The sequence below is a fragment of the Triturus cristatus genome, chromosome 1_2 (genome assembly GCF_964204655.1).
Source record: "Triturus cristatus chromosome 1_2, aTriCri1.1, whole genome shotgun sequence".
Classification (NCBI taxonomy): Eukaryota; Metazoa; Chordata; class Amphibia; order Caudata; family Salamandridae; genus Triturus; species Triturus cristatus.
In genome coordinates, this window is record NC_140580.1 from 881,104,397 (window position 1) to 881,126,365 (window position 21,969).

At 43.4% G+C, this 21,969-nt stretch overlaps 1 protein-coding gene across 2 annotated transcripts in view; it reads left to right on the plus strand.

Annotated features, from left to right (window-relative positions):
* The window catches only part of CFAP74 (cilia and flagella associated protein 74), a 927,349-nt gene that overhangs the window by 29,154 nt on the left and 876,226 nt on the right, over positions 1–21,969 (plus strand). Inside the window, exon 3 of one of the 2 annotated variants that reach the window (XM_085609345.1) lies at positions 16,302–16,385. In XM_085609345.1, the coding sequence (XP_085465471.1) occupies positions 16,302–16,385 (84 nt within the window). The remainder of the gene's footprint in view (positions 1–16,301; positions 16,386–21,969) is intronic. The other variant, XM_085609347.1, reaches the window with a different exon arrangement.

Genomic DNA, 21,969 nt, shown 5'->3' on the forward strand with positions numbered 1-21,969 from the left:
AGACCGCCTCCGCTGATCGCCCCCTCCTTGCCTCGCGTGGGGAGTGGGACGGGCGGCCAGTTCACCTTGGGCGGGTCTGGGCTGGGCGTGCACTACTCTGGCTCCTCCACCCCCTGCCACGCCCCACTCTAAACTCCCCCCACATGTGTCCCTATATAATCACTTCCCCTCACCGACGGCGCAGCGGGCGGGCGCAGCGGGCGCGACGAAGGCGCGCCGAAGTTGCGCCTAAGTTAAGCCCGTCTGCGCCCGTCCGCGGCCGACCGGGGCCAGGGGCACAATACCCTGCCCAAATCATTTCTTACACTCCTTCCCAGCTTCACAGGCTACAGGGTCCGTGGGTTCTATCTGCCTCCACACACTCACGGATATCCCAGCTAGATTTATCCCCTCCTTCTCACTGTTCCTGCTCATTCACTTCTCCTATCTCGGTCCCCCCTTCCACAGAAGCCGTCAATACTGCCCCAGTTAAGACCCTTAAGGCGTATTATCTGAATACCAGATCGGCGGTGGCTCATTCACATGAACTATCAGTGTTGTTAGATCATCATGCACCAGATCTTCTCCTTTTAACCGAGACATGGTTCTGTGATGACTCCCTACCCACCTTGCTAGCTACATTGCCCGCCCCCTACTATGCACTTCGGGCCGATCGTTCATCCGGCAGAACGGGGGGTGGCGTCGCGGTCATTGCCCGTTCTGATCTTCCATTTCAACTGCTCTCTCTCCCCGATATTGCCACCACAGAGTATCTTGCTATTCGAACCACGTCCACATCCCCCCCTCTCACCTGTCTTCTCATTTATCGACCTCCCCAGTCGCCTCTACGATTTCTCCCTGATTTCCAGGAGGTGTTAGCCACCCTCTCTGTCAATAACTCTTCAGTGTTATTACTGGGTGATTTTAATTTCTGGCCCTCCGACCCAGCAGAGTGTTCATCTTCTAGAGAGTTTTCAGACACACTTTTATCTCTTAATTTTGTTTCTCACGTATCTTCCCCAACTCACGTCAAGGGGCATATCTTGGACCAGATTTGGTCCTTGAACTGCCCTGTCGACTCCCTTCTTATCTCTCCTTGCACTTGGTCTGATCATCACCTGATTTCTTTTGTTCTTCCTATCAGTTCTCCAGTTAGGGCCCCCCTTCCTAATAATGTCTGGGTCCGCTCGTGGAGTAGAGTTGACCCGGCGAACTTATCAGCTCTTTTAAGTGCTTCCTATCCCGTCTTACACGGGCTTTCCACTTCGGCTCAGGTTAATAGCATTGAACAATGGCTCTCCTCAGCCAGTAAGTCCATTGCCCCCTTGAAACGTCTGACTTCCAAGCGAGAGAAAGATGCCAACCTGTGGTTTACCGATGACTTGAAAACCATCAAATTATCGGTACGCCGTGCTGAGAGGGCCTGGAGGAGAAACTATTGTCCCATCTTAAGAGCTGATTTTACCACCCTTTTAGCTCAATATAAGAATGCCATCTTGGCCGCTAAAACGGCCTATTTCTCCTCCAAGATCCTCACAGCCGAGAACCAATCTAGGGAAATTTTCTCGATTGTTCAGAACCTAGCCTTTTCAGATCGTACCTCTCTTAAGCCCTCTCCTTCCCTTGCCCTTTATCACTCTCTGAACAGCTTTTTCATTGATAAAATTGCTGCCATTAAAGCTAATATCCCTGCACCTTCCCCGTCTTTTGTTGATCCTCAGTGCCCTCCTTCCCAAGGACAATTAAACTCTCTCCCTCTTCTGACCAAGGAATCCTTCACATCCTTAATCCCCCTTGTAAAATCTGGCTCTCCCCTTGACACCTGTCCCGCTCAAATACTTCGTCACATTTACATTTCTTGCCCTGATCCTCCCCTTCACTTACTAAACAGTTCACTCTCTCAGGGGGTTGTTCCCAACCCCTTGAAATCAGCTATCATTTTACCCATTTTAAAAAAACCTGGCGCAGACCCCTCGATCCCAGCCAACTTTCGCCCCATTTCTCTCCTACCATTTTTGGCTAAGGTGCTCGAGCGCCATGTCACCAGGTCTCTGAGCACCTTTGTGGAAGAAAATGGGGTATTGGCTGCCCGCCAGGCTGGTTTTCGCCCCGCACACTCTACGGAGTCCGTAGTTCTTTCGGTCCTTGACAACCTCAGGGAGGGGAGGGACACCAATCAATTCCAGGCACTGGTCCTCCTCGATCTCTCTGCCGCCTTCGACACGGTGGATCATACCATCTTACTTTCCCGTGTCGCGGCGGCGGGGATCGGGGGTACGGCCCTGGTTTGGTTGTCCTCCTTCCTGAGGGACCGCACCCAGGCAGTTCGCCTGGGTGACTTCACTGCGGACTTTCGGAAAGTTCTGGGCGGGGTCCCCCAAGGCTCCTCCCTTTCACCTCTTCTGTTTAATCTTTACATTTCTCCCCTCATTTTTTCTTTACAACAAATGGAGGTCTCCGTATACAACTATGCGGATGACCTCCAACTTGTCTTTAATCTGTCCTCTTCTTCTGCCTCTATCTCTAATTTCCAGTCCACTATGATTTTCATCAGGGACTGGATGGATTTCAACCACCTGAAACTCAACCCTGATAAGACCGAGTTGGTGTTGACGGGTGGTTGTTCCAGTCCCTGGTCTTCACTCTTTTGGCCCCCTTCCCTTGGTCCCTCTCCGGTCCCCTCTACTTCGGTCAAAACCCTTGGTATTAAACTCAACTCTCACCTTACGCTTCACTCCCAGGTTAGTTTTGTGGTTTCTTCCTCTTTTCTGTCTCTTCGCACCATCCGCAGGGTCTCTCGATTTTTCACCTTTGAGGCCTTGAAGTTGATCGTCCTTGCGATGGTCATCTCCCGCCTGGATTATGGCAACGCCCTATATGCAGGTATACCTGCATATAGTCTCGGGCGGTTGCAGATGATCCAAAACCAGGCGGCTCGGCTGGTCTTTAACCTTCCTAAACCCTCACATGTCACCCCCCTTCTGAAACTTTTACATTGGCTTCCGGTTCGGGAACGTATCCAATTCAAGCTTGCATCTATCACTTACCAGGCTCGATTGGGTACGGCCCCTGCATTCATTTCTTCGGAGATTATCCCCTACTTGTCAACTAGGGAGCTCCGATCTTCTTCCCAATCCCTCCTGATAGTTCCCCGGTTTCGCCGGAAAAAGTGGGGGGGCTCAAAATTTGCGACCCTCGCCCCAACCCTTTGGAACTCATTACCCCTTGATCTCAGATCCCTAACCCCATATTCCCAGTTTCGAAAGAAACTTAAAGCCTACTTCTTCAGCAAAATTTTCATCTAATCCTCTGTTACCCGACCTCCCTTCCTTGCCTATTGAGGAGATCTGCCAGTTACAGCGCCATGAAACCGCTGGTGTAAGAGCGCTATATAAGAATTTTTAAACTCAAACTCAAACTCAAAAGCATATCGTCTGCGTACAGGGACCGTTTTTCCTTGAATTCGTCCTCTGGAGTTATGCGGAACCCATGGATGTGTGGGTGTTGTCTGATTGTTCAGGCCAGTGATTCTATTGTATGAGCAAATAAAAGAGGGGAATTCGCCTAACGTCACCCCATTCACTTCACTTCCGCTATCGGATTTTTGTTTAGGAGAGCCACACAGCCCTTAAAGCGTGGACCGAAGCCCTATTTAAAAAGCATTTGTTCCAAGGGCCAATGGACAGCATCAAATGCCTTCTCAGCATCCAATGATAAAAAGGCTTATGGGGATTGGCCATTCTGTACAGTGGTCATCCATTTATGAGTTCTATGTAGATTATGACGGGTCGCTCTGCCTGGCATGAAATCCTACTGGTCACTATGTATTAATGGCGTAATGACCGAAAAAAGCCAAGTTACCAGGATGGTGGCCAGGAGTTTGGTCTCCACATTTAATATGGAAATTGGGCGATATGACTCTGTGGAGCACTACTATTGTGACCTTCCGGAGGTCTGGCGGCAGTTTTCCCCTCTCCCCTCCCTCCTTGAACACATTAAGAGGCAGGGGCACCAGCAAGTTGAAGTTCCTTTTGTAGAACTCTACTGGGATACCGTTGGGACCCGGTGTTTTTCCAGTCCGCATACTGGGAATCACCTCTTTAACCTCCTCAAAAGCTGGCGTCTTACACTGGGTCCATTCTGCTCTTCCCTGAGCCGGAGTGAGTACCGCCAACTCCGTGAATTCAACGGGCCATGAGTTTCATATTTGGGTGACCGAAAACCTCTGGAGCGCTTTCGGACCCTAGGGGTTCTGGAGGGTCTTTGACCAGAGGGCCACTGGCAGGTCCACCCTCAGTGCCAGTCTGACCCTCGGGATCCATTGGTGGATCTGGATTGGCTCTGGCCAGAGCTTCGCAACCTCCCCCGGGGACAGTTCCAGTGGTGCTGTTCCCAGCACTGCCAAACTCATTGTGGTTACCGACTCCAATATGGAGCCGGACCAACGTCGCACAACGTCGGCTACGGCGCCGACCAGACTCACACGACCCAAAGCTTTATTTCCCTGAAGGGCCCACTGAGGAACACAAATGGAAGGAATTTGAGGATCCTTATTGCTATTCTGACCCCTTAGCAGGGTCACTGGCTGATCACACCTGGTACGAGGATTTGACTGAGGCCAGTGGTCTGGAAACCTCAGCAGATGCTGACCTCCTCTCTCCTCCCACAGTGGCTACGGAGAAAGGGGCTTCTTTCATGATGGTGGTTAGGAAAACGGCTGAGGTCCTGGAACTGATGCTGTCCACAGTTGAGGTCAAGACTAATGCCTTGACAGCAGTGCTTCAGCCTGGGATATCTTCCTCAGAACCCTTACTACCCTATAACAAAGCCATAATCAGATTTCCTGCTCGGGGCCTTGGCCAAGCCCTGCATGGGCACTCCTATACATAGTGCCATTGCTCACCATCATCGCCCCACGCCCTGAGACCCAGCCTTCCACTTCCAGGGACCCAGACTTCCTCTCCAAGCCCCCTGAGGTCCTGGTGGTCCAGGCCTCAACATTCTGGATAAATACCGGCGTATTCCATACCACACCACCAGATAGTGAATCCATGAAGCTGGAATCCTGCGGTAAGAGAATTTTCTCTTCCGCCAGTCTAGCACTGTGGTCCATGAACATAGCGTGCCTTTTGGGCCATTATCCCCACACAGGGATATGATTGTGCAAGTGCTGACTGTGATCTCAGGTGTGACCCAGGCCATACTTTCCCAAACTATTGCTGACAGGAGAGATGCAGCGAAGTTCACAATATGATGCGAATTGGATACAACCGACTAACTGGGCAGAGCCATTGCTTCAATTGTGGCACTTCAATGTCATGCCTGGCTGAGAAATACTGACTTTTCAGGGGTTGTCCAGGCCTGCCTTATGGACATGTTATTCGATGCGGCTCACCTCTTCGGGGAGAGGGCGAATTTGTCTTTGAAAGGATTTAAGAACAGTAGGGATAGCGCTAGGTCGTTGGTGCACACTATGGGTTCACCACAGCTGCGCTCTGCCTTCTGCTCCTCCCGTGGATACGGTAGTCATGTTCATTTCGCCCTAGCCATCATGGCCAGTCAGCATCACAGTCCTTGTGTGGCCATGGATAAGACTCCTGCAGACCTTGTGGGAACCAGAGACAATGTTTGAACCAATCCGTCCTCTCGATGGCAACCACCACTCTTTAGTTTGCACACATTCCACCACGGCACCTGGTTCGTGGCAGAATTCAGTGTCACCTGCACCAATGGCGGGCATTAACTTCAGACAACTGAGTGCTTCAAATTGTCAAGCGGGGCTATGCCCTCCCATTCCAATAGATCCTGCCACCTTTGCCACCGTCCTCCGACTGGCTGATGGAGGACCACCTCTCACTCTTGCAACAGGAAGTATTGGCTCTTTTCTTCCAAAGGAGCCATCAAGAGTGTACAGGTATCAGAAGGAGGTGTGGTTGCTATTCCCTCTACTTTCTGGTGTAAATAAGGATGGCGGGCTCTGTCCCATATTAGACCTATAGCCTCTCGACTACTTCCTGAATGAAAAATTCATGATGCTACGCTTGGCTCAGGTCCTATCTGGCCTCGACTTTGGAGACTGGATGTTAGAGTTGGACTTGTAGGATGCTTATTTCCATATCATCTTTCTGCCTGCCCACAGATGGTAGCTCTGGTAACGGTGGATCATGAGCACTTTCGATTAGCCGTGCTCCCCTTTGGCCTCACCACCGCCCCTCAGGTGTTCACAAAGTGATGGCGGTTGTTGCAGTCATCTCACACCTCCAGAGTATGGTAAACCTCCTACATTCGCTGGGGTTCAGTATAAATGTGCTGAAGTCACACCCGACTCCCTCTTAGTTTCTCCTTTTTGATTGGAGCTGTTCTGGATACAGTGCCGGGCTTATCCTCCAGAACAGCAAGTCCAAGATATTCGGGCTTTGATTCTGATGTTTCAGTCTTTATCTTGGATTTCAGTGAGACTGACTCTGAGGCTGTTGGGTATCATCGCCTCCTGAATCCTGTTGCTAAAACATTTCCTTTGGCATACACAGGCTCCGCAGTGGGATTTGGAGAACCAGATCACAGCGTCAGGGGAATTTTGCTGTGCATACAAAGTCAGCCATCGATGCCTTGCGGATCACGAATGGCATCTCAATCCATGTGTGGTGCAAGGTCTCTTCAGAGATTGGGGAAAACCTTGGTTAGATCTATACGCCACCGATGAGAGCGTGCAAAGTCAGAGCTAATGCACGCTTGAGTTTCCAAGCGGCTCTTGCTCAGAGATGCATTTCATCTCGAGTGGAGCCCAGGACTCCAGTACTTTTCCTGCCAATATCACTCCTGTCCTGAGTTCTTAAGAAGTTCAAGAATGGCCAGGCCCATGTTATCTTTATGACACTGGACTCGGCAAGGAAAGTCTGGTATTCTGAAATGCTGAGTATGAGCATCTATCCTCCGATCAGGCTGCCCCTTTGGCAGGATCTTCTGTAGTAGCAGCTGGGCAGGGGCCTGCACCCAAGCCTGTCCACTTTCCACTTACATGTGTGGAGATTGAGCGGCATTGACAGTGTTAAACCTTCCTCCCGAAGTGCGTGATGTCACCTTGGCAGCCAGACCTCCCTCAAGGAAAATGATTTAAGCTCGCCAATGGGACAAATTTGTAGATTGCTGGTTATCCAAATCTGTTGATCCTTTGTCTGTGCCCTTATCTGAAGTTCTGCTGTTTGCTCTATCACTAGCCCTACAAGGCTTTGATTTGGGCAAAGTTAATGGGCATCTTTCTGCCATTTTCCCATTCCTGTGATTGCTGGACCAACCTTCCCTGTACAAATCACCTGTTGTGACTCATTTCTTTAAAGGTTTACAACACGTTTTCTCCTACACCCTTCATTGTGCCCCAGTGGGGCCTGAATTTAGTCCTCAACTTACTCCTCAAAATTGTCTTCCTTGTGGTGATCACATCTGCCAGGAGGGCTAGTGAATTGCGAGGGCTTTCCGTTAACCTCTGACCACTTCCTTCTTCCCAGATAAGCTCATTCTTATAACCCGAGCATCATTTTTACCAAAGTTGGTTATATCTTTTCACGTCGGGTAGACTATTACGTTGCCTATTTTCTTTGCCCCATCCCTCCATCCTACCAAGGAAGAGGAGAGACTTCACAGTCTGGACCCAAACAGAGCACTGTCTTTGTATATCGATCACACAAACGATTTCCTGGTGGATGATCAGCTCTTTGCTGGTTTTATGGGGGTGAAGAAAGGCAAAGCAGTTCGCAAATGAACCATCGCCAGATATATTGTTCTTTGTATTAAAATCTGCTATGCAATAGCTAAAAACCAGCCCTCTGAGGGTTTAAGAGCTCGTTCTAAAGCTGCGACCGCTGCTTTGGCGAGAGGAGTCCCAGTTCTGGATATCTGTCAGACAGCTACATGGGCATCACTGCATGTTTGCCAAACACTACTGCCTTGACAGTCAGGTCTGGCGTAGTGGCCATTTTGCCCATCTGGTCCTCCAGGACATTTTAGTGTAACATAGTCCGGGGAGAGATTGCTTTGGAATCTATTCTAAGGTATAGAATCTGCATCTAGAAATCTCTTTCAGAATAAAAAGTTACTTACCTTTGATAATACCTGGTAGAGACTCTATCTAGCCACAGATTTCTTACCATCCTTCCTGTTCTGTGAACTGTATGTCATTTACAATTGAAGAGGTTCTTCAGAACCCCACTTGGCACACTAATCATTCCTGCTCTACTTGGCTCCAGGCTTCAGGTGCGGGAAAACAGTCATGAACTAAGGTCAACATGCTGGGGTAGTGCCTATATAGGCACCGCGCACGTCACTTCAGGCACGTACCCCACTCGGAGCCGAATGATGCAACCTACTGGCACGCAAGGGGATTGCTCAAAATTTTCAGGATCCAGTCTGATGCCTGGAGAATATTCTAAGGTAAGGAATCTGTGGCAAGATAGTCTCAACTAGATAAGGCATTACCAAATGTTCTTCCTTAGTTGGGATCTCCTCTAAAACCTTTCTTTATTTATTCACATTTATTATATACATCATGACTTGCAATAGTTTAGAATTCAAATATTCAGTATGGTACAAATTGTCACCACATTTTCTTCACAAATTCATTCATTTAAAATACATGCATTATTTAAATTTGATTTTTCTCATATCTTATTTATTCACATATCAAATTGCGGATTTCTGTAGCTTTTCAATGCTCAGTTATAACAGAACGAGCTATTAATATAGCAATAAAAAACATTTTGTCAGGCTTTTTTCCTTGATGCCTAGCTTCCTAGAGAATCCCCTCCAAAAAGATTTATCGGGAATCGTAGATTTAAAAATATTATTGATAGGATTGAAAGTAGGATTCAAGGATTGTTGTTAGTTTAAACAAGTAAAAAACACATAGTGCCATGTGCCTGTATTCCTACGTCTCGGATAAAGATTAAATGTAGTCGAGTTCTGTTTAGGGAAATAAAATCCGGGAAATAATGGAGGAGGCATTGTGCACATGACTGCATTTTTTTAAAATGTACTCCTCTTAAGGCTTCATCGTTGTAGCATGAGGCCTCATTCCAGGTTACTTTGCTTATAACAGGATCATATCTTACTTTCCACCCGCCCAATATTGCATCTGTCATTGCATACTGTCTGTTATTGGTACAAGAGAGGTATTTTACCCATTCTCCAATCCCTACGTAATTTACTTTGATAGCGTGTGAAATCTCTATTTTTGTCTTTGTGAGGCCTTACAATGTTGCCACAATTTGCATGTAAGAAAACCGGAACCATCCTTCTAGAAATTAGATTGTATTACTTATTTGGCCCCATTAAAGTAGTTCACCTTCAGGGAACCTGTTGCCTACTTTGCCCATGTCGAATATGTTTCAGCAGTTCATCTCTCTTTCCTCTAATTTAGAACACATTGCCTCGTGATGTTTCTGCATGCACATATGAAATTTGCAAGTATCGCTGATTTGCTTTTATCAAGTGTGTAAGCATTTCAGTGTCAGCTGTCTCAATAGTTTGGGATTACAGGGTTTCCTTTTTAGGTTGAGCCTGGGCATCACATGCGCATGCACTGTTCTGTGAGGCATGCTGTATTTGTAGGGCCTTGAATCTCCGCCCACTCTCCACCCATATTTTTCATTGGCTTGTCTACTGTAAACCGTGGCTGCTCATTGGTCAATAGGCTTATTCGTCCCTCCTTAGTACTGCCTTGTTTCATTTTGTAACCTCCCGTGGCGACACCCCCTGTTGCATGTGTTGTTACTCAGTAGGTTTTAATTACAGCCTCCGAGCACTATTTTCTCAAATAGCTTGATCCTGCCTTTTATTTATCTGTTTTAAACACAACACATAAATAAAAGGCATTGTCATTTACAATGCCAATAGTTCAAACTCTTGTAAATGCAAGACGTATTGCATTGCAAATGCTTGTTTGGAACTATCAAAGCTGTAGGTTTAGGGTAAAGGATCAGATCGATAAAGTAGTTCTTTTAGGGGTTTGCTTCTTTTAATCGATTTAAATGTGTAATATTAAGTGCCATATAATACTGCCAGACGTCTGGGATTGCTAATCTCTCTTTCTGAGTGGGTAGAGAGGTTTTTGTTCCATACGAAGGAGCTATTTATACTCTCCTTTTTGGAATGATTTTTATATGGAGTGCAGGACAAAGTGATACATTAAAACAAGCTCAGGGGTGGTATATTCATATTTATCAGTAATACTTTACCAATTAATATAATTGTAAATTAATTCCATATGTCTAATAGGCATTCAATTTTTTATGGAGGGATGTAGTTTAATTCGTACTGGTCCTGGTAACGTTCGGAAATTCTTATGCGGAGATCTCTTTTGGGTTTTTTGTTGTAATTTTCTTGAAGTTGACTTGGCAAGTCTTCCTTCTTAGTGTGGGACAGTAGATCCTCAGTTTTAGTTGGATCAATTTTATAAGGTCCTAGCTCTGTGAATTCTGTAATTATACCTAATGCTAGTTGTATATTATTCACTTTGGCTTGGAGTATCAGCAACATGTCAGCAGCATATAGATTGACTCCAGGGACAGCAGGATAGATTGATTTGAGATTCTTTTTTTCTAAGTGCAATGGTCACAGGTTCAATGAATACTGCAATAAGAATAGGCAGCAGTGGACAGTCCTGTTGTATCCTTTGAGTGATGGTAAAATTACCTACCAATTTATTATTAATCATTAAGCTTGCCATAGAGTCTTTGTAGATTGCCTCAGTTAGTTTGGTAATCAGGGAGGGGAACCCCATGTTTTTTAATGCTTAAAGTAAGAATTGCCAGATAAAATTATGGCTGAAAGAATTTGTATAGGAGACATTTTATCAGTTGCTCCTGTTATAAAATGGTTGTTGGTTCTTAAATGCCTCTAGGATATAGGCAGTAATTTGTTGTGTTAAGCTTTTGGGAAATATTTTGTAGTCCATGTTCAATAATGTAATGAGCCAGTACATGTTGGGATCTAGATGGCCCTTGCCTTTTTCCAAAAGCAAATCAGTACACCTTTATGGAACGAGTTGGGAATCTTCCCTTCTGGTAAAATATAGTTGAATTGCTAAGTGAGTGGTTTGTGAATTTATTTAATAGAAAGTTTAAAACATTCTTCTGGATGCCCATCCTCTCCTGGTGATGTTCCATTTTGTAAATTATTTGTGGTTGACTCTACTTCCTCCGGTGTAATTGGAGCTATTACTATTTGGCAAGCCTCACTAGTAAGTTTTGGGAGATTTTAATTTCTGTAGGTATGTTTGAATTGTTGCTATACTAGCAATACTGCAGGACTGGTATATTCTTTTTTATTAGGACAGAAAAATCGGTCCTTTGTCTTTTAAATCGTCAATGATTGTACCTTGTGTAGGGCCTTAGATCTTTATAATAGGATTTCTGGTAGAAGATGCTTTTGCACGCCCACACAATATTGTCCCCTATTGTCAAATTGACTATTTCTTTTTTTAATAAATAATCATAGAGCTAATCTTTCATATTTTCCCATTGGTGCAACTGTAATCTTGTTTAACAATTTCTCAGTCTTATTTAATGTAGCACAGACAGCCTGGTATATCAGTCTATTCTATTTCTTGATTTGCGTTGTGGCCACTTCACCTCATAGGGTGGCTTTAAAAAACACCCACATGACCTCTTGTGCTGTGTTTTTATTCTGCACAAAATATTCCCCAATTCTATCTTTGATTAGGTTGATAGTTTCTTTATTTGTGAAAAGCGTTTTGTCCATAGAACATCTGTTTGGGTTGCTAGTCGGTCTGGTGGCTCAGTGGACTAATGCGTTCACTGTAGGGGGCTATGTCCAACCTCATGTTCACAGGTACAAATCCCTGTGAGTCCACTTAACCTTTCATCCTTCTGAGGTCGATAAAATGAGTACCGTTGGGTAACAATAAACATCTCTTATTCAGCACCAAGATATCCGTCTGGGTGACCGTGTGCTTTACAAATACAGATGTTATGTTATGTTATACAAGAGTTATAGTTATGCTAAGCCTTGAGTGATCTGAAAGAAAATTAGATATGTAGCTTACTTCTATTGGTTTTATTGAGGATGATGCCAGGACTTAATCTGTTCTGGAGGCTGACAGGTACTTCTTAGGAATTTTGTCTAGTGTTCCCGTTTTCCACACACCATGGACCCTATTGTGTTCATTGCTTTTGAAGTCTTGGATTTCCGCTGGGTTGTGCCACGCCTGGTGGTTTCTAAATCAATCACTAATTATTTAGAGCTTGGAAATGGCGACCAACGTGTGTGCCAAAGTTAATGCAGAGACACAATATGACACTTTTATAAAGGACTTATGAGGGAGTTTGATCAATAGAATTGTATATCACTCCATCTTATCCTGAGCCATTTTGTTCAGGTTGCCCAAAAAGCTTTTCACCCCTGTATGGGCAGCTAATGCAGAAGAGTAATAACCATGTTTTTAGCCAGGCCATTTACATTTAGGTTCTAGATGTCTTTCAATATGTATTTCTCGTAATAGAATAAATATGGGTTAGACTGTGTGAAGCTATGCTAATATTGCCCATATCTTTTGAGGGTTATTGAGTACATTCACATTTGGAGCGATAACTTCTCCTTCAGCACTTGTTACTTTGGAATTTGAGCTGTTAGTCGTCTTCTTCTTTATTGTTATGTAGGCTGTAAAAGCCATATTTTATTTTTTACCCAATGTTCCTTCCCTCCCCCTTTCTTCATCTCCCATGCTCAACCTCCCTCCTGCCCTGTCTTTCTACCTCCCTTTATCTCTGGAGCATTTGTGCCTATGCACTGTATAGATCCTACCACATATTCACAAGTGGTGCCCTGCTATTGCACCATTGGAGATCTGCCCAGGATTCACCACACAGCTCAATATTTTCTCTTTCTCCCATTGCCCTCTTTTTGCATAAATTGCACCATATTTCTCTTTATATTCCTAAAAAGTCTTTGTGCTGGTTAATTTCTCTTCATAGTAGGACCTTTCAGTTATCAGAGTTTCCCTTTATTGTTTTAATTCTTTAATCCCGTAAGATCGATTTGTGCTGCTCTTACTTCGATAAATATTCAATCGTTTTTTCACCTTTAGGAAATTGGTTGGATTTTGGCAATTTGAAGAAATAATAATCTTATTTTGTCCCACCTTTAACTATGTGACTGAATGTTTTGCGAAGTTGTATACATGGACTTTACGATATCCCAAGCAGGCAGAAAAATTTAAATATAAGAAAACAAAAAGTATACTTAACAAGCATTGGCATAGCCAATAGGTCTCGCCTTTGGGACATTATAAGTGTTTAGCCATGCAACAGTTGATGTTGCACCAAGGATATTGTGCTGCATAATTAAATACTTATAAGGTCCCAAAGGCGAGACCTATTGGCTTTGCCAATGCTTGTTTTGCATTTGATACCTAATGGAAGGGTTTACCCCTTTATAAGCTTCATGATAAGCATAGTGGTAGATTTGCTTTCTACAGCCTCATGGTAAGAGACATAGAAAACAGACAAATAGTCCAAAACTTCGATGGTTCATCACACAGCAGTCATTTTATGCTGTATCAGTTTTGTTTTGGATTTCTTGTATCTGTAGTTATCCCCGATGACCCTGATTCAACTCAAGTAACAGGCAGCAAGCTGGTCCTTTGCAACTAACTCGCCTTGTGCCTCCTTCGAAATTTTTTAAGGCTGATAAATATCAAAATTTTAGGCCAGCAAAGCTATTTGAGGCGGAAACAGATTTACTAAGGGAACAGTCTTACCCAAATGCGTTACTGGGGCGGCGGTACAGTTTTTAACGCACGCAATTGTAATGCGCAGGGGGGCACAGGTAATGGTGAAAGGAGACGACAGAGGCGTAACACAGGGCGGAGCAAATGTATATGGCAGCAGATTAGAAGAAATGGGAGTAGCGAAGAGTCGAAGCGGAAAGAAAAAGTGGCCACACGGAGAAAGTAAGAGGCACTGACAGAGTGAGGCGAAAACTGTTAGAAAGAGTACAGAGGAGAGGGAATAGGCAAGACAGGTGAAGATCGGAGAACGAAACCCTGAAGCAAGCAGATATAGAATACCGGCTGCATTCTGTGGAGGGCATGACAGCTCTGTTGAGATTAGGTGGGCGGTACGGGGAGGAGGAGCTTTCAGGGGAGACGGTGAGCGTGAGATTGGACATAGCAGCATTAGGAAGAAGAGGGTGGAGTTCTATGCGAGCAATCCAGAGGGGCCGTACTTTGAGTGAGGATTGCTGAGGCTGAGGCGGACTGGACGGCGTCCGTCTGGGAGAGAAAAAGAAAGAACGAACGGGCAGATAAGAGATAGGGACAGGTGAAAAATAGAGTAGGGAGAAGTAGGAGAAGACAGCAACGGGGAGGCCAAAGAGGAAGAAAGGATGAGCAGAAAGAAGGGACAATAGAAAACATGAGAGAGATATAGACAAAAAGGGAAGAGCTTAGGTAGGACGGGGGAAAACATAACAAGAGAAAGAGCTGGAAAGAAAGGCGCAACAAAGGAAAGGGTAACAAGCCTGGGAGTGGTTTGTGCGTGCACGCGCAGTCTGCTTATTTTCAAGCACTGCACTCGTGCTTGTGGCGCGCCCCTGCTCTCTCCCGCAAGGTGGATGCCGGCACAAGCACGAGTGTGTGCTTGAAAATGAGCAGAGCGACGGCTAAAGGCCCTCCTAAGCAGTGCATGCGCGCTGTGTAGACGAGACCTAAAAATAAATATGGACAATTTGATATGTCTTATCTGGGCAAATCTTCCACATATGCCTAGAGGATTAATTACCCACTCTGGAGAGCCATCGTTTTCGAGGGCTCTCAAGGTTGACAGCTGGGCAAAATCATTTGTTGATGTGGCATTTGTGGCTGAGTAACCTTTGCCTCGTAGGGATACTTTTTGTAATTTTTATACACAAATTGTAGCGTTAAGATGATGATGTAGCTAGTTAGCAATGTCTTGTAAAGTATTTTGCAAAGGCAGTTGTTGGTCTGTTGAAGGTTATGGGTTGTTTGTCTTTAATCACCTGTGAATGACTTACAGGTTCATTTCATACCGATTTAGTTTGATTTGAGATCTAGGGTGTAAGTCTGTTGCTGAGTGTTCCTTTTTAGATACATTTATTGTATGAATGCTTCTTATTTTATTTTACAGTTTGGCTAACAGTCTTCTTTTAAACCATATGTACTTTTAAAACCTTTTGTTTGACTGATGCTTTCTTGTAAAAGAGTTATTTTATTTTTGAAAGACTGCACAACATCTCTTCCATCTGCTTAATAGAGAGTGTTAGATGAAATATGTAAATAAAGTTATTAGATATTTCTTTGGCTTTTGGTTATTTACTACTACTACTCCATTTTTTGTGATAAAGAAAATGAGGGACATGTATATTGAGTAATTTGCTCAGGAGCATCCTATTTGGCAATGTGGGCTAACCAAGCTCCACAATTGACAACTTAAACAGATCTGCATCAGGCACAATGTAACAAATGTTGTAAGCTTGTACCTAAACAGAAGAGTAAGATGATTAATGCATATCTTTAATGGTTCTGAGGCTACTTATAATTATTCGAGTGGGTAGTTTTTTTGATTGTTAAATTTATCCATCAGCACGTCATTTTGTGCTTCCCCAAACCAATTTATGATACTTCATTTTAATCAAACGGTTTGATTTTTTGATAAATAGAATAACTCAGAATATTTCAAGTAAGTTGTTCAGGTACGGGATCCTTTGGTCAAAAATCCATTGCTCTTGCTGTCTTTCTTCAATTTCTAAACTCCCATTATACAACATTGAAGAAATACTGGTTTGAGGAGACATTGATGTATCACAGTCCTTACCAGAAGGCTGAGAGGCAGGGTATTTTTCCCCATCAAAGTTAATTCTTTTTTATCACTATTGTATTTTTTAGTATTACCCATGTAACAAAACGTCAGCAGTAAAGCATTCCCCAAATTTCATGCTAGTAAATTATTTATCATTGCATAAACCATGTCACAAGTTAAAGTTCAAGTCCGAAATATTCATGATTGCCATTCACCTGAAATCATTAAATCTAGCAAAATGTTCTAGACACCTAGCTCATAATTAGTTCAAGCAACCTCTTGTACATTGAGCATCATCTTACTTCTAGCACTACTGAAATAATTATGTAGTGTGTGTGGTAAATGTTTATCATAGGAAAGTATCTCATATTATCAAAGTATATTCTCTTGTTGTATAATGGCTCTGCAGCTGAGATAATTTGTAGTCTTCATGTACAGGATACCAATGTCTTAAAGGTAATCTGATAACCCCTTTTTCTTCTCCATTTTCAGAGAGCGTTGCAGAGGATTCTGATGTTGAGTTTACGGGTGAGCATAATCTAGAGCCTGCTGATTCATTGTTATTGTCACAGCAAGGTACGTATGACATCGCTTTGTTCAAATGCATGTGTTCTCAATTTTTGCAAAGCAATTCTCACCTTGACTTTGCTTGCTGGGACTAAAAGTAATGGGATCAACATACGATCTTGTATAGCCAGGAACCTGCTATATGCTCAATGACAGTTTTCATTGGGATACTCAGCAGATACATGAATACAAATACATTTATCTCGGATCTCACACCCCTGGAATTAGAATCTGAATGCAAATATAAAGCAGTAACATCCTGTCACATCCAGATAGCAGCAGTCACAGTATGCTATTCGGACCAGTGACGGTTGATGAACATCTACAGTGCTAAGGTGTAGACGCCTCCCTTGAACTGGACCAAATGAGTGAGCAATGCCAAGTTCCTTAAGGAGCTTTTGGGGATTCTCCCTTGAGACATTTTTAACTAAAGTCTGAACAAATTGTGTATTTTACACATAAACTGGGTACAAATATATAGTTTCATTACATTTGTGGTGTTCCATGCAATCATTACCTTCACCAAGGGTGTTCTGATTCAACCCTCCCCAAGAAAATTTTAAAAATAGTGCGGTAAAACTGGATTTTTCAGCGTGAAGTTTGCTAATGAGCCATAAGTGTTCTAGGCAGTTACATAGCTCTGGTTCTGCAAGATCACGTCATATTATTTTTTAGAATGTGTATAGCACCTTTCTTCCCTTCATTTTTCAATTCGGTCCCCCTCCACTCCCAATTAAATTTATAGTCTCATGTTATGGCTGAGATTCCGAGGGGCAGGAAGAACTATTGAAAATTAATACAAATCTCGCTTCCACAATCCGTAGAGAACCGCGACAAAGAAATTGAGCAGGTTGGAACTCCAGTGCAATTGCTCAACTATGTAACTGTAGCGAGAATGTCACAACTGAAATATAGTTGAAAAAACTAATTCTTGCAAGCTATAAAATAGCAACATTGCAGTAAGAGCTCCTATATCTTAATAAATCAAAAATGTCAAAAAGTATCTCAATTGCAACACTAATTATCATGCAAATATATGTTTCAAATATACTTCAGAAATGGCAACATTTTTTTATGAAACATTACGAAGGTTTTACCGTAAAATACTATATATATATATATATATATATTTTTTTTAATTTGCTTACCTCTCTAAAACCGTCAGATTGCAATTCTATATACATTTCTGGCCACTTATTATCACTTTTACTCGGCACCCGTGTATACATACTCCAGCCACACGTGGGAAAATCGATCATTGCTCATCAGTATCGACCTGTGTTTTTCATCATATGACAAAGATTTTCACCTCCGTTATGCCAGGCCCAGCGAGAATGATATCGAGGCTGTGCTGTTGTTAAGCCTAGGACTGCCAGAACTTTATTAAGATTGGACACAGTATGGCAAGAAACAAGCCACTTCTAGAACAACGATTTTCAAAACGTTGCCAGGTTAACTTCAGTAGGTGAAGGTTGAAACACAATAATGTAAGGGCTGATCAGAACATTGCTAAAAAAAGACACCACAAACAGACTGCTGTTACACAGGGAGAGCTAGATTGTCACTAAGAATACCCACAGTGTGTTACAGATGAACACATTTTATGTAGGGATAGCAACAACCCATACATTTGTCACTAATTGGCCTAATTGGCCACTGTTCTGTTGAGATAGCCTGAAATTCACCAAATTCACCAAAAATGCCAATACATATATAACTGACGGGCCACTGTTATGCAGGGATATCAACACTTTCAAGAATGTCGACAGCATGTCATTTATAGGCTACAGTTATGCAGGGACAACCAGCATGTCGTCAGGAATGATCACACAATATGTCCCAAATGAACCACTATTATGCAGGGACAATCTGTATTTCTCTGAGAACTTCCACGCTTGTGTCTCTGGTGGGCCATTGTTAAACATGGATGGCCACCATTTTACCAAGAATGCCCACAATTATGTGCTTGATGGGCCATTATAATGCAGGTATAGCAAGCAGATATACAAAAAGGCCCACACATGTGTCAATGATGGGCCGTTATTACACATGGGTAGCCAGCATGTCGACTAGGATGTCTACAAATATGTGTCTGAAGGGTTGTTATTAGGCATAAATAGCCAGGAGGTCACAAAGAATGCTCACAAATAGACCGCTAATAGCCCATTCTCGGGCTGGAAAGCAAGTGTGTTGCAATAATTCCCAAAAGATTACAAGTATGGACCCATAAGGCAAAAGGGAAGCCCCCTTCCCCCATATGACCATACCCATGTCCTCTTGTGGCTCAGCAGGAACAACCCGGCGGCAGTGACATTGGAATCTGTCATGACTGACAGCTTCCACTTGTTATACCCACTGTCCATGTCCACTGCCAATCAGCAGATTCTGGGAGTGACCGGGTAAAGAATTTGCCAAGCGATGGCTGGTGCTTTCACTGCAATTTGCTCAGGCAAATCTGCATTCTTTTTTATTTACATGCACATTACATGTAGGGGAGCTGTCAATCCCTGGGACTGAGGTCTGAAGCAGTATTTTGGATACTTGAAGAAGTGGATAGCTACCATGCCGCAACTTTTCTGAGTAGAAACTGTGGCAAAGGTTTGTGCTGCATCATCAATACTGGTTTTGATGCATAATTTGCTAATGGTGATACAGCAAGAATTGGTGGTTCAATCAATCAATCGGGGGAATTGTAAGCGCACTACTGGGTATGCAGCTCCGTTCAGCCGAAGAGCCAGGTCTTGAGGGTCTTCCTGAAGGTGTTGAGGGAGGGGGCGTGTCTGATGTCTACCGGTAGCTCATTCCAGGTCTTGGCTGCGACGTGAGAGAATGATCTCCCGCCTGATCTGGCTCTGCGAATCCGTGGTGTTTCGGCCAGTGCGAGGTTGGATGATCGCAGGTTTCTTTTGGGTACGTGGAAATTTAGTCTGTCGTTCAGATATTTGGGTCCAATGTTGTGCAGGCACTTGTAGGCGTGGGTGAGGATTTTGAAGATGACTCTCTTCTCCACCAGGAGCCAGTGGAGTCGCCGTAGCTGTTGGCTGATGTGCTCGTGCCGGGGGATGCCGAGGATGAGTCTGGCCACTGTGTTCTGTACCGTTTGCAGTTTGCGGAGTAGGGATTTGTTGATGCCTGCATAGAGTGCGTTGCCATAGTCGAGTTTCCTGGTGATGAGTGTGTGGGTGATTGCGATGGTTGTCCTATCTTCATGTCTCCTTACAAGACAACTTGCGTGCTTTTCATGTTAAATGTTTTAAAGATGAAACTTCATGATGTTGGCGGTCCAATAGTTAGATTTGAAAACAGTTGCCTTTGTCTTGGAAGGTTAAAAAAAAAGCAGACGTCTTTTAAGGTAGGAGTTGTCGATTTGTTTGTTGATCTACTTGCTATTGCTAGATTGTCAATGATGTCAAAATAGTATGATTGTTTTGTCTAAAGGTAGTTTTATGTAGCCCTAAGCATTCATTTACAAGCCAGCATGCATTTTCACAGTCCAGATTTTGTCCATTTTCTTTCTAGGTAAGGGACTTTACTTTTTAGTACTGTTAGCTTTAGTGTGAACTGTTAGCGATTTTTGTTAGTAGATGAAGATGGTGCTGGGAGTATTTTTAAGAGATTCATTATGAATTTAAAGGATATTGACTGTAATGAGTCAAATGCAAAGGCTGGTTTACCCCACTTACACCGGTAGTCCCTTGAATGCAGTAGCATTGGACGTTTCTGTGGTTATGATGGAAGAAGGCACGATATCCAGAACGGAGATTATGATGGATGTGTAATCGGACCAGCAGTTGAAGGGGTGGGTAAGGCGGCAAGAGCTTGTAAGTCAGATTCAGTACGCGAGTGAGTTCAACATTGTTCTAGATTAATTTAGCATTTTCTAAAATGATTCAGGAGGCTCAGCCATGGTCGTTGTGTGATTCTTCTATCCAAATGTGGAAATGTGCTAGCAAATGAATTTGACCAGATAGGTGTGCACCTGCGCCAGTATTTGAACGTTCATAGTATCACATACTTTTAATTATTTACTTTTGTCAGCTGGGAACATGTAGTGTACTTCATATACACAACATTATAAAACACAGCAATAAAACGACAGCTTCGCCACATCATTCTGTCATTCTTATTTTTTATGTTGAAGCAAGGCATCTTGCTAGGAGTATGTTTTGGTTCTCACAGAAGACCATCTTTGTACAGTGGCTGGTTTAGATAGCTGTTCAGTCTATTGGGGCTTTCGATAAAAATTGTAAAATCATGAACAAGAAATGTTTTTATTTTAATTGACAGCAGTTATTTATTACGTGAGGAAACTGTGGAAAGTGTATTTTTATTTGTTTCTGCAAGTGGCTAATTCATAATAGGATTCCTAGTGCCATCAAACACTGACTTCCAAAGAGAAAAGTGGGGCCAATTGCTATAGTTTGTCCTCCAAATCTTCCCAAATGTCAGAACTCAAACCTTATCTATGGAGAACCCTCTTACATGAAAGGACATTCCTCCCTTAACGATTGAGGTTCCTATGGATGTGAAGACCTCAATGTCCTTATAGGCACTAGTCATTAGGGCTCTGTTATTGAAACCCCTGCCTTCTACTGCCAATTTGCTGGTGCCTTCTGGTTCAGACGTTGATTATTAATAAAATGATGACAACCATCTTACTCTTGATACTGGCAGTACAACCTTTCTGAGCACATAGCTTCTCTTGAAGCAGAGAAAGATAACCTTGACAATAAATGCTCTTGCATTGAAGAACAAAAATCTGCCTCCCCCAGCAGTATTTGATGCACACCCTACAGGCTTTTCAGAAGTTAAGGAAGTGCCAGTGGAATAAGAAAGTGTCAAATGAGTTTAAGAGAACTGATCTCTCAGAAACTGGATATCTGAAGTGACGCACAGCTGCAACCTCAATTTTCCCAGGATCGCCTGCATTTCCTTAGGGTTACATGGCCAGAGTCTGCATTCATAGGAAGGATAACTGATTCTACATGGATACCAGTGAGCTCTTGTGACTTATTACCATGGTTTAGTTATCATAGTAGGGATATGTGTCGAAGTGTCCAGCTATAGTGATAACACCTTTACATCGGTACTATCCTGAGATACTTGCTTGAAACTAATGGTAGATGTAATCCACTTCTAGGCAAGGATGTGTGGCTTGTTTTCTACCTAGTGTCTGGTATATTAGTGAAGTGCAAACACTAAGCATTACCTAGCAGATGGTAAACTAGAGCTATTCATTTGGCGTGTATTTATAGCCAGGTAATGGCACCTATTTAGGGGCTAACAAAATGTATAGGACTCTAGACAGTGGCACTAGTAAAGTAACTAGAAAAGAATCATCCTCAGAAGGAATTGTGGACAAAATGGACCAAACATTGGGATTGCATAGGATTTATTTAAAAACACCTCAATGATGGACTGTAAGATGGCAGTGAGATTCAATATAATGAAGCAAGTTGTGTCCTAACACACACAAGCCGTAAGTAGTGAAGAATTTGAGGGGAGATTTAGAAAGTCGCTAACCAAGAGAGGGATCTTGTGGTTATCACATGGGATGAATTTAAAGTAACTAAATCTATGACTTGGGTGAGCA